At 43.8% G+C, this 13948-nt stretch overlaps 1 protein-coding gene across 8 annotated transcripts in view; it reads left to right on the top strand.

Moving 5' to 3' along the window:
* PTPRT (protein tyrosine phosphatase receptor type T) overlaps nucleotides 1–13948 on the top strand; it is a 1095010-nt gene that overhangs the window by 937581 nt on the left and 143481 nt on the right. For 4 of the 8 annotated variants that reach the window (XM_059896616.1, XM_059896620.1, XM_059896617.1 and 1 more), the window contains exon 15: nucleotides 7320–7349. The exons of 3 other annotated variants lie outside the window; for them this stretch is intronic. In XM_059896616.1, coding sequence (XP_059752599.1) covers nucleotides 7320–7349 — 30 coding nt within the window. The remainder of the gene's footprint in view (nucleotides 1–7319; nucleotides 7350–13948) is intronic. One more of the 8 variants, XM_059896618.1, reaches the window with a different exon arrangement.

The raw sequence follows: 13948 nt of genomic DNA on the forward strand, positions 1-13948 counted from the left end.
CTGCTGCTAACCTTGGAGAAGCAACTTAACAAAGCTCAACCTTTGCTTTCTCAACTGTGAGATGCAGCCAATCTCATGTAGCTGTTCTGAGGATCAAATGAGCTAATGGCTGGGACAGGCTTTACTTCCTGTACCTGCTTATGTACAGGTGATGCATCTATTGCATAATATCAGCAGGGACATTCATCTCACACATGACCATCAAGTGTACCAAGCCAGCTCCAAACCCATCACTAATATGTTAAAAGGCAGTGCTGCAATCAGTACACACACTCTGACCTAATTTGTTCATTTTCCATTTGAACTGCTGCCATACTCTGATTTTAATCCTACAAATAATCGTAGAGGGTAGGACTGTTGATACTCCTGTTTTTTGAGAAGAGGAAACTGAGGTTCAAAAAAGGTTTTTATGAGTTAGCCAAGGTCTTGGGCAGAGTTGAAATGCAGACCCAGGGTCTGTGACGCCAGACCCCTTGCTGTTAACTTCTGTTCTATCAGTCTATGCAGACCGGTAGAAAATAAGTGAATCCTGGAATAGGACACAAGTGACCCAGATTCAGGTATCATTTGCTACTGTTCTCTGCCTTGGTACATGCTATTTCCCTGAATCAAATGTCCAGACATTCCTCTTCACCTGCAAGTCTCCTACTACTCTCTAACTCTCAGCCCCAAGTTCTTCCAAGTAGGATTCCTCCAAGTATTACCTCTTCCTTGAAGTCTTCCCACAAGCCCTCCATCCCAGGAAGATTCAATGATCCTCCCCCGCATGCAGCCATTGTGCCACATGCATAGACCTTCAGCTGTTTATTTATCACACAACATGGTGGTTGTAGTTCTGCTGGACTGAAAACGGAAATGGCCTGGGAGGGCAGGTCCTCTGCTTTGACCCATTCTTGCCAGAGCTCTACTGCCCTGTATCATCTGCTCCTGGACATCTACCCTCAAAGTTTTTATGGTCAAAGACAAAATCATCACCAACGTATTTCCAATCATGTGTCCCCATCTTAGTGAGAGGTACTACCTCTCATTCCATCAGCAAACTAATGGGATTCCATCACCCCAGTACTTTTGAACTTGCATCTTTACATTCTCTTGGTCGCATCCTTTCCCCTTCTCCCTCTCCACTGCCTCTTCCCTGGTGCAAGCCTCTATAGCTTTGTTCTATGAGTCTCTTCGCCAGCCTCCCTGACTCTGGCCCCACCTCTCCAACCCATCTTCCACACTGTAGCCAAAGTGATGTTTGAAAAATGAAACTTGTACTCCCAAACCTGCATTCTAGAATCCTTCAATGGCTTTTCCTTCCCTATAACAGCGGTTCGTAGGGTGGAAATAAGGCAAGAAGCACATACTTAAGTCATCTGGAGAGCCTTGTCAAGCTACGCTGTCCCCTTGCTCACAATGATTCTGGCAGATTTCCTGAAGTCTCACCCCACTCCTATACCTTTGCTTGTAAAGTTTCCTCCTCTTTCAATGCCTATGTTCCTCATTTCCATGTGACCAGATACTACCCATGTTTAAGGTCTAATTTAAAAGACACCTTCTCCAATAATCCCTTCTGACCTTCAGTGTAGACACAATCTCTTCACCGTCTGGATCCCCTCCATGAGGATCCATGTTATGTTCTGTCGTTTGTTTGTTGTTTGTATTCACATCTTATCTTCTCCACTGGACCATCAACTGTCTGTTCTGATTCATCCTCATCACAAATGTGCCTTGCAGATACTTGGGATTCCCTAAAAATGTGTTGAATCCCAGTAAAATCAGAACAGATGGGGCCCAGGATTGCACTCCATCTCTTGGGCAAGAAAGCTTCACTCAGAACGCGGATCCAAGTATCAGTGTTAAGCATCAGGGGTAAACCCAGCCCTGAGGGGTGCGGAGGAGGGTCAGGCTGGAAGGGCAGTATGTGAAAGATGTACCATGGTCTGAGACTCAGAGAACACACTATCTCTCCAGGAAAAAAAATAATGAGGCAGTAGGAAAAGCTAACTACTGGGTAAGCTAAAGAGGCAGGGCAACTATTAGATTGTACTGTGCTACAGGTCACAAAACTGACACATGTAGAACTTAAAGAAATTGCCCCAAATCACGTAGCTAGTAAGTGGAAGAGCTGGGTCTGAAACCTGGCCAATCTGATCAGAGTCTACACTCTTAACACTGTCTAACCTGGATGAAATGTGAAACAGGATTTGCAGGTATGCTGAATTGTGTGACATAATTTTGAATGGTTCGTTGAGGTGGGAAAGCAGCCCCAAATAAATGTATTGATATTATCTTGTTTTGTCCACCCCATTCTCAACTGCTCCTTACTCCACACCCTGAAAAGTGAATCCTTCTTCTGTTTGCACTCACTAGGGTAGCCACGCAAGCTAGAACCTTGGCAGTCCTCTTCAAAATGCTCACATGTAATCACCTATTGCTTTTGTGTTCTAGCCACCCATCACATCACCTCTTTTCCTTCCTCATAGCCATTGCAGGATCGGCCCCTAACATCTCTTGCCTTGACCCTTACAGCAGCTTTCATGACCCCAGTCCCTCTCCCCTCCCACTTTTTGCTCACACTCCTGCCAGAATCATCCATCTAGAAAAATATTTGCCCACTTGGCTCTTTGAGTTCTCCCTGTGACCTAAGTTCTCCCTGTGAGAGTAAGCTCCTCAAACTCTTTGGGAACTAGACCCTGCCAGCATCTTGACATTCCCACCTTGATAACCCCCTACCCATTCCGTAAACACATATCCATCAGCCTGGAAATACCCTCCCTCCTACTCCATCTGGGTGTTCCTGGACTTTACAACTCCGGCATCATAGACTCTAAACCAAATTACCTCTCCCCCACCACCACCCCTTACCCTCAAATATGGTCCCACAGCTCCCTGAGCTGCCACTTCATACCATTTATCACTCCAGAAGATAATAACATAGTAGTTATTAATGCAGGCTCTTAAAGTTAGACTTCTTGCATTCTAATCCTTGCCATGCTGCTTACCAACTATATAAATTTGGGCAAGTTACTTAACTTCTCTGAGCTTCACTTTCCTCACCTGTAAAACATAGATAATAATGCTTCTAGGGAGGATTAAATACAATAGTCCACATAATGTACTGAGAACAGCATCTGACACATAAGTGACCTCCTACTATCTAAATGGTGGCTATTATTATCATCTATTTTATAAGTTTTTTGTTTGGCTCTCCCATGAGACATATTGGCTGGATCAAGATGGCATTTCTCTTTCAGTCTCTGGTAGTTGGCAGACACAGTCATATAATAAAACTTAAAAAGTTTTGGCTGTGATAGAAAGATGGATGAGTGGATGACGGATTGATTGTTGGATGAGTGAGTAGATGAGTACATGGATGATTTGATGAGTGTGTGGGGTTATGGACTAGATGGATAAGTAGATGTATAGATTGTTAAGTGGATGGAGGGATGGATGGAAGAGTGAATGGGTGGGTTTATGAACTAGATGGACAGGGAGATGGTCAAATGGATGGTTAAATAGACAACTTAGTCTTGTTTAAATAGTATGAAACAAAGGGAAGCTGTACCTCAAGTCATTCTTGTCAACCAGCTGAAAAGATTCCGCAGTATGTGATTTACTAAGTTTGGGTTTTTTTCTTTGTTTTTCTAAGCACAGCTGTCTTCCTGCTCAGGATCTTTGGTCTCAGGCAATTTGTTACTTGCAATATCACTGTATCCTTGTAAATTTAGACCTTCAGTAAATCTTCAAGCCTGAGAGAAAAGACACATGTATACTCTGTTTTGATCACAGAGTAAAGAACTGCAATCCTTGCCCTGGAAGACTTTGCAATTTAATTTGGAAAACATATTCAATTAATAGAAGCTTGTCAGGTGCCATCATTCTGCAGTTGCCTTGAAGCTGAGTCAGGGATAGCACTGGCTTTTGGTGACATCCAGGATAACTCAGCTACTTGGCAGAGGTGAGTTGAAGGTTAAGGAAGCATGTTGAAATGAGGAGGTGGCCCAGGCAGAGGTGAATCCTGAAAATTGAGAGCAGAAAACCAGAGGGCCCAGAATGTCGAGACCCAAGAGTATAGCCTGGGGCTGCTGACTGTGAGAAAATCCTGGCTCAGGATGGAGGCTTTGCAATTGGTCCCAGAATACACAAAATATTAGACCTAGTGAGGGGTGACCTCTTAGAGCCTCAGATTCCTCAACTAAAAATGAGAAGACTAGTACCTGCTCCATAGGGCCAGGGGGAGGATTAAAAGAGATAAGGCTTGTGGCATCTCAGTGCCTGACACACTGTGTTGCCCAACATATATCTATATTCTTTCTTCCTCTAAGCCAGCACAGGCTAGTGGTCTAGCACATGAGCTTTAGAGCCATGTTGCTATCAAATCCAGTTACTAACTGTGTGATCTTAGGCAAGTTACTTAACCTTCTTTGCCTCAGTTTCCTCATCTGTGAAGCGGGGATGATAATAATACCTATCTCTCAGGATGGTTGTGAGGAATACACAAGTTAATGTATGATAAGAGCCTACAACAGTGTGTGGCACGTAGTAAGTGCTACATAAGTATTTGTTCTTATTTTATTACTAATTTTTAAAAATTTTATTACTATTTTTAATATTCCTAAGTAGGTGAACACTTTGTTCCTGGTCACCAGAGTGAGAAGCAGCAAACCTTTTATCTGTGGATAAGGGGAGAACATAAACTCCCCTTTATTGAGGCCTACTGTATTTCAGATGTTTAATATATTCTAATATTAAATTAGATTAATGTATTTTACTTAAAATACTTTGTGTATTACATACCATATATAATTGGAAAGTAATTTAGATTAATATAATGTTAATGCCCACCATGACTCTTGGGAATAGATCATTATTGCCCCCAACGTTGAGATGGAGAAACTGAGGCTCAGAGATACAGCGACTTGCTCGAGGCCATGCAGTCAGCAAGTGGTGGTTCTGGGATGCTAAGACTTATCATATTTCCACTCCTCAAAGCTGTTTAAGCTGGCAGTTATCCATGCCATTCACCTTGGTACACAGATCAGGAAACAGAGATCCAGGCAGAGGCATCGACTTGCCCAAGATGTCACAGAGAGCAAGGAAAGAGCTGAGATCAGAACACTGGCCTCTCCATTCTCAGCCCAGTGTCCTTGACAATATGGAAAACAGAGATGTCTGTGAGTCTTCATCAAATGGGTCCTGAGCTTTCTGCCCCTGAGGAATCACATTCCCAGGCTCTGGACCACAGAGCCAGCAATGAAGAAGAGGAATGGTCACCTACAGTGCCAACCTGTTATGGTTGGTGGAGGGGCTTGGATGACTTATATGGGCTGTTCCAGATCCCACCCATCAGTTAGAAGTTCTTCACCCCTTTCATCATCTGGGGCCACTGTTCATTTGGCCAAAGATACTGCACAGTTTTATGAGTAACCAGCTCTTGCTGCACTATGGTTCATTTTCCCCAGCTCAGCCTCCCAAGGAGGCACGGGGCTTCCCTTCTGCCATGGTATCTTAGCTCTCAGATGTCACTTTCCTTCTGGATCTATGGACTTTGTCTCTCCTGATAAATGAAAGAAAGCCTAGAGATGGCCCTGCCTTGGGGACTTTGGCCAGTTCCTACTTAAGAGGGGGAAATGTGGGGCTCTGAGGACATGTTCCCACCCTGTGGATATAAAGACCCCATCTTCCTGTGCCAACCAAACTGGATAACAGTTGCAATTAACCATATAACTCAAGAAGGAAGCAAATTATTCTTGCCTACTCAGATGGATATTTGGGGACCTGAATTATTCAGCAATTTTTCTCAGTCCACAAATGTATCAGTTATTGTCAGTGGAGCTAAGTCTGTAAAATAAAAATGTTCCTATTTATTTTTCTACAAAATACGAAAAGTTATAACAAAGGGAGTATCACGGACTATTTGTTTTTCTTTTATTGTTCAGAAGCCAAGAGCTAGAAGAGACATCAGAGATATATTGCAGGCAGTGATTTTTCAACCATTCTTTCGAAGAGTGGAATTCTGAGTCATGTGAAATCTTACACGCCAATTTATGAAACACATTAAAGTGGAGAAGCTCCGAATGTGGTGGATGGCAGAGAAGCAGCAGCCCTCCCTCCGTACCCCCCTCCCCATTACAATGATGCTGCTCTGCAGGACCCTGGGAACACGGTTTGAAAATTAGTGATTCAGTTCAACTCACCTGAGGCTCATATAAGAAAATGCAGGCACAGAGAGTTTATTCAAGTTGTAGTCTGTTCAAACTGAAGTTCGGAATTCCTTTCTTTTAGTGCAGTGGTCTTTCATGATGAAGTTTGAATGTTGTTCTGGTTTTCTCCTGATAATGTAACAAACTACTTCCCAAAATGTAGTGACTTAAAAATAAGCCATGAAAGTTAGTGATCTGTTTTTCTCACGAATCCGTACTTTGGTCAGGGTTTGAAGGGAATGACTTATTTCTGGTCTATGATAACAAGGGTCTCAGTTGGCGTAATCCAGTTGGCTGGGGCGGGAACAGCCCGAGGTTGGCTGGATGTCTCTTTCTGTTCATACAGGCTTAGGGCCTCTCTGTGTGTGGTTTCTTCACACGGTCCCTTCAGACCACAGCAAGCTCAGGATACTTAGACTTCTTACGTGGAGGCTCAGGGTTCCAAGTGAGAGTTCCAAAGACCCAGAAAGAGCTGCAAGGCTTCTATCTGTCCTATCCTAGAAAGTCCCAGAATGTAACTCCACCCACATTCTGTTGGTCACCCAGGGCCAACCCTGATTCTGTGTGGGAGAGCGCTAACATGGGCATGAGTGCTGGGAAGTTTGGATCATTGGGGAACCATCTTGGATGCTGGCTACACAATCTCCTTTCTTTTGGTGTGACGTTACTAAATAGATTCTGATGTGATTTGACCTAAAACAGAGAAGATAAAAGTCATTATGGTTTTCCTTAGATCTTAGGAGCACTGTCATGTGGAAGAGTGGTAAACTAGTTCTAGAATGCCACAGAAATCTGACCCAAGACCCAAAAGTTATAAGGAAGCTAGTTTTACTTAACCGTAAGAAAGAATTTTCAAACGACTAAAACAACCAAATGCGATGTGGCTTCCTCTGCATGAGTAGTGAGTTTCTCCATCATAGGAGAGGTCTTTCTTCTACCGCTGAAAGTATCTGATTCTCGGGGACGATGACTAGTTGAGAAACCTGCATCTCCTTGAGCTTAGGGATGCTGAAATACTATGTGCATTTCTAAGAACCAAGATTTCCTATAAATCTAATTCTTGTTTGTTTGTCTTTTCTTTTCCCCCCTTTTTTGGACATTTCCATCATCTGACTGCCCATCAATATATAGAAGAAATGCTTATTCCTACTCCTATTACTTGTAAGTATCGATCCGGGGTGACTTTGCTTTGTGCCCTGTAAGGCAACCTGTAGCATGCATTTCCTGCACCAACCGTCTGTTGGTTTCTCATACTCGCTTCTGTCTAAGCCATCTGTAGCCTCAAAGTTTTTATTTTGCCTAGATGTTTTCCATTTGAAAATGCACTGTCCATGTTGAAAATGTTCATGTCTGTTATGTTTCTGCCATCTTGGATCTTTTCCCCTGTTTTTGGAGATGTGAAGGGCTGTTTCTCCTTTGTCAGTGTAATTCTCTAGTTAGAAATCCTCAAATTCCAGCAAGAGGAAAACCTAATCCTCCTGCAGGATTTGCACACATAAAACAAAATCACTGATCTCGGCAACTTCAAAGCCCATTTATGCCTACTTGGGGAACGTGTAGCCCTAGGGGCTCAAAGATTAGAAGGAAATTCATTGGCTGTTTCCACTATTTCAGGAAGTCTACAGGGAATCGTGGCTTTATCCAGAATCAGCTTCACAGGTGACAGAAATATACGCGGTCTTTGTTTGGGACTGGAATTATCTCAGTCTGATGTTTATCATTAGTTATGTCATGCTATCAATGCATTTTGTTGGTAGTTATAGATGGCTGATTGCCTAACAGTTCTTTCTAAATAAAGATGATGATTTTTCCTATTACAAAACCAGACCTTTTCACAACATGAGGGTAATGGAGAAAAACTCCATAAATAGATCCTTGGTAATGAAGGTGCCACTGAATTAGTTTCACATTTCTAATAGGCATTTTCCATATTTGAAAACTGAGGTCCAGAGAAGTGTGTGAAATCAAGCTCCAGTTAGCCAAAGAGTGGGATTAAAACTCAGAATGCCTCACTCCTTGTGAAGTCCGTTATCCATCATTCCATGTCTTCCTCCACCCCTGGCAAACCCAGCTTTGTGAGAGGGACCATATCTGTTAGTGATCATCTGCTGAAACCTTCACAGATGAGGATGGAGCCAGCAGAAGCCTCCCCACCCCTCTGCTCAGTGTTTGGGTCCCTGGTCAATAGGTCCACGCAGTGAGCAGATGAGATTCTGGTATCGCCACCCTCATGTTATATAGGAACCAATGAACCCCGCCAACCAACACTGAAAATGCCAGAAAACTTGCTTCATTTGTTCATTCATTTATTTGACAAATAGGCATTGAAACATGCACATTATGTTCCAGACACTGTGGATGGAGAGACGGCCAGGACTTTGAGCCTCACTCTCACAGTACACAAGCCTATCAGAGAGACTAGCCTAACATCAAGTACTGATACTTGAAATCTCGGTGGAGATGCACCAACGTGTACCGTGGACTAGGGGCACTTAGTCGGGTGATCAGTTTTTTAGTGGAACAGAGGATAGTTATCAGTGCTTTTAGAGACGGATTTATCCAGTACTGAAGAAATAAGAATTCTGAGCAGGGAAAACAGCATGTGCAAAAGGCAGAGAGGTATGAGACAGTGTGGGCTGTTGTTGCTGTGGTGGAAAGAGTCATGCAGCTCTGGGTTCAAGTCACATCTCTGTCACTCACCAGTTATGTGGCCTTGAGCAAGATTTCTGAACTTTTTCAGCCTCATTCCTCGCACCCCTAAAATAGGGGTAAGAGTGCCTAACTCGTAGGGAATGAGGGATTTTGTACGGTGCCTTGCAAAAAAATTGGCACTCATGAAATGTTAGTTCCTTTCTTTCCCCTTTCAGAAACCATAAGGAGTCAGGGCAGTAGTGGTGGCCCCGGGGGCTCCTCTGGTCTTCTAGAAGGTTCTCATGGCATCAGTGTTCCACAGGAGGTGTGGGCATGCAATGCCTTCTGGGCAACTCACCCCCTCAGTCTGTTAGCCAGTGTACATAGCACTCTCTGGATGCCCACTTTGTCCCATTCTCTGTGCTGGACCCTGTGGTGAAATCAAAGATGAACAGTGTGGAGATATAGATATGCAAGTCCTTGTAGTTCAAGTTGCGTGATAAACAAGGGTCTTCCAATGGGTGCAGACTTGGACTTCTAAGTGGCAGATCCTAGATTGTGACACTCATGCCAGCTCAGGAGCTGGCCATGGTTAAAGATTCAGAGGGGGAGAAGAACTGGCGAAGCAGACAGCAAGGTAGGAGGAGCACCATAAGAGCCAAGCGAAGTCCATTGCAGAAGGAGGACCTGACAATGGCAGATGCTGCAGAGAGACGGAAGTGGAGGGCTTGGGCATGGCCCTTGACCATCAGAAGTCACTTGTGTAGGTCATGGGGTAGCCTTGAGGGAGGAAGCCAGCCTGCCTAGGGCCCATGAGGTAGATAACTTCTTCTTAACCACTGGCCCCTAAAACAGAGGAGAAACATGAGACTGGCCACCTGAAGGGCCAGAAAGTCCTGGGCACATGTATACGTAGAGGAACCTGTGCAGAAGGGAGAGCTAAGGATGCTGGAGGTGGGGTGCCTCGAGAAGGGAAGGTCTGGAGGCAAAGTGTTCGGGGACAGGGAGCCAAGGAGAGGATGTGTGACAGGTCTTGTGAAACCATAGGAGGGAGGGATGCATGTAGATAGAGAAGGGGGAACAGAAAGGAAATGAGGACCCCCACGGTCTGCAGATTCAAAACTCCACTCCGCCACGTCTTAGGTAGAGACCCTGAGTGGGTGCTTTAAACCCTTTCTACTCAAAAGTGTGGTCCATAGACCAGCACTGGCATCACACGGGAGCTTGTTAGAACTGCAGCACCTGGTGGCCCAGCTCAGACCTCCTGAACCTGCATTGTAACAAGATTCCCAATTCATTCATGGGCACATTAAAGTCTGAGAAGCACAGACTTACCCAGTCTCAGTTGTTTCATCTATAAAATAGGAAAAATAATACCATCCTCACAGGGGTTGAGGCGTCACCTCATCCCTCTAAAAGCCTCCAAATCTTCCATGAAAGAGAAAGCCTCCAACACACTTTGGCTGAACAATCTTTTCCATGGAATCCATATTTATTCATTCAACAAGTATTTGCGGGGTTCCCACTTATGTGCCAGGCACTGGTCAAGGTTCTGGGATATAAGAGTTAGCTCAACAAACAAAAATCCCTGCCCACATGAAGATTTTTAGTGGGGGAGATAGAAAATAAACAACATACATAAGAAAAGTAGTATAGGTATTATGTAATGGCCAAGAGAGATAAGGAGAAAAAATAGATAAACCGGGGAAAGAGGATGTAAAGTGTAGGTGGGGGAGGGACAGAGGAATTTTTTTTCAAAACCAAGAGGCCCTCAATGGCTCTCCCCCATTGAAAGGTCCCATACACGAGACCAAGTGTCCACAAACATTTTCTGTAAGGAGCCAGTAGTACGTATTTTTGGCTTTATGGGTTCTCTGTTGCATCTACTCAACTCTGATGTTGTAACATGAAAATAGCCATAGACAATATGTAAATGTTTGAGCATGGGTGTGTTCCAATAAAACTTTATTTAAAACAATCAGACAGTGGGCCAGATTTGTCCTGAGGGCCATAGTCTTCCTATCCCTGCCCTAGACTTTTGAGATAGGGAGAGGATGGGGTTCAAGATTCATCTTGCTTTATGAGCGCCTACAATGTGCTGCACCATGTGTTAGCCACTGCAGACACAAAGGTGAATGCAGGGCAGCTGAACCAGCCTAGAAGGAGGCAGAAGCTGAAAACAATTACTAGCTGGTAGCTATGATGTACAGCGTTCATCTAATGCTCACAGCAAGCCCTGCGAGATACATGCTATCGTGTTGAGTCTATTTAGGCGCTGAGACTGAGATTTCAGGACTTGTGTACATCGCACAGCCAGGAGGTGGCAGGGCTAGGGTTTTAATCCAGGACCACATACCCGCAAGCCCTGCCCATCCTTCTCACTAGACCTTCAGGGCTCCTGCCTGGACCATGTGCTTGGAGAGCCCTCAGCCAGGCTGCGGGAGAGCCAGGATTTGAGTGCAAGTGTGTCTGCCTCTGCAGCCTCTGTTCTGTGCAGGGACATCTGTGCCTTGCTTGGGACAAGAAGTGGTAGCTATTCCTGGCTGGCAAGGAGGCCCTTGAGGCAATCCTGTCTTTGCTGTCCTGGGGACTTGCCATGTGGTCAGAGCTGAGAGCATAGGGCAGCCAGATCGGTGGTAGCCAAGGGGATAGAGTAAGGGGTGACCAAAAGAATGCTAATGACATGGATAAGTAGAGCTACAGGTAGAAGGCACTTTGGGACCCAGGGACAGAGGAGTCTAGAATGGGGTCCTTCACGGTCCAGTACACATTTTAAAAATTAAAATAATGTGGGTTTTGGTGTCAGACTTAGATCACAATTCTAGGTCTGCCTCTTCTGTCAGACTGTTCAGACCTTGAGCAATCATGGAACCACTCTGAGCCTCAGTTTCTTCATCTGCAAATGGTGATAACAACTGTAACTTCCCAGCATTTTCATGAGGGGTAATGAGCGGGTGTATCTGCAGAGTGGCTGACACAAAGTAGGTATTTTATAAATAGCAGCTATTATTCCTCACCTCCTGAGCTGACAAAAATGCTTCTCTAGAATTCCTTTTTACCTTTCTGTAGTAAAGCAGCACCCAACAACTTCAGTGTCTGCTTTCTGAAAGGATATTAAGAGTTGGTGTATGTTCATGGGTTAATTTACCTCAAGGCAGGTGATGGGCACAGTAATTGTTTTGAACAGAGACATTTTAGTGTAGTTCTTGAAAAGGCACTAAGACGTTTACCAACCATTCTGGCAGAGAGAGAGTGCTTAACTATTTCACTTCACCTGTGTGTGTGTCGCAGAGGCGGGTTCCTCCTGGGCTGGTCCCTGTGTGCAAACACTCCAGAACACTTGGGCTTTTCACATCCATCCTATTTCTCTCCATTCCAGCATATTTAAATCCTACACCTCTTCTTCAAGGTCCGTGTCATACATTAGCTCCCACTGAAAGACTTCCCTGATTCTTTCCACCTGCAGGAATGTCCCTTTGTCCAATTCTCACCGCAGTCACTTTGTTATCATGGGCAGGAGCAAATGTGTCTTAAGGATGTTTCTTTTTCGTTGCAGTGTTCCCTGTGGCGCCCTAGCACACGCAGTGAACCCCCAGTAAATGTATGTGGAATGAGTGAAAGAACAAGATGAAACTGACATAGCAGCTAAAGTCAACGATGATCTGTTCTTAAAAAAAAAAAAGAAAAAAAAGTAACAATTTTTAGATAATTCCAGACCCTGTACCTTCCTTGCTTCCGTGGCTTTAAGGCAACCTTTGCTCCTGTTCAGCATCTGTGACCTGAACAAGCCACTTCACTTTTTCTAGGTCTCAGTTTCCTAATTTGTAAAGTGGAGATTAAAAATGCATTCCTCACAGAGACCTTGCAAGGATTCAATGAGGCAAAGTCTGGAAAATGCCTAGCACTTAGTAGGTTTTCAACCAAAGTAAGAAACTGCCTTCTTTTCTGAAATGCATACACCTTTTCACATCAGAGGCTGTTGGAAAGCAAATATCATTGCCTTAATACATTCAAAGAGGAATTTGAAATGATGATATCAAGAGAGACTCAAAAAGCATTTTATGTAATTCGTCAGTCACTTCAAATAAAAATGAAGAAAAATAGGAATAGAAGGAAGCCATTTAAAGATGATAAGTATCAATTACCAAAAGCTGACAGCAAATATGTTGACAGGTGAAAATAGAACGCATTACCATAAAGGCAAGTCAAAGACGGCTGCCCTACTGCCGCTCTTCAGCCAAGGGGAAGACCTTGTGAGAATTCTGATTCCTGGGCCCCACCCCCAGATCGGCTCAGTTCCTTGGGAAGGGTGGCCTGGGAATCTGCATTTTACACACAACTCAGTTTAATATTTTGGATGCTGACTTTGAGAACAACTCCTCTCCTGATCCTCACATCAGCCTGATGTAACTGTCCCTTTCTCAGTGTCCCACCTCTGTACCTGCAGTGCCCTTTTCCTGGAATGCCTACCCACCTTCCATGCCTGGAAAATTCTAGTATCTTTATTTGCTTTTAATTTTATTGAAGTATAGTTGATTTACAATGTTGTGTTGATTTCTTCTGTATAGCAAATGTCTCAGTTGTACATATATATATATTCTTTTTCATATTCTTTTCCATTATAGTTTGTCACAGGATACTGAATATACAGTAGGACCTTGTTGTTTATCCATCCTATATTAATAGTTTGCCTCTGTGAGTCCCAAACTCCCAGTCTATCACTCCCCAGCCCCTCTCCCCCTTGGCAACCACCAGGCTGTTCTCTATGTCCGTGAGTCTGTTTTTGTTTTGTAGATATGTTGATTTGTATCATATTTTAGATTCCACATATAAGCGATATCATACGGTATTTGTCTTTCTCTGTCTGACTTACTTCACTTAGTATGATAATCTCTAGGTCTATCCATGTTGCTGCAAATGGCATTATTTCATTCTTTTTGATGGCTGAGTAATATTCTATTGTATATATGTACCATATCTTCTGTATTCATTCATCTGTAGATGGACATTTAGGTTGTTTCCATGTCTTGGCTATTGTGAATAGTGCTGCTGTGAACATAGGGGTGCATGTATCTTTTCGAATTATAGTTTGTCTAGGTATGTGCCCAGGAGTGGGATTGCTGGATCAT

The sequence above is a fragment of the Balaenoptera ricei genome, chromosome 15 (assembly GCF_028023285.1).
Source record: "Balaenoptera ricei isolate mBalRic1 chromosome 15, mBalRic1.hap2, whole genome shotgun sequence".
Classification (NCBI taxonomy): domain Eukaryota; kingdom Metazoa; phylum Chordata; class Mammalia; order Artiodactyla; family Balaenopteridae; genus Balaenoptera; species Balaenoptera ricei.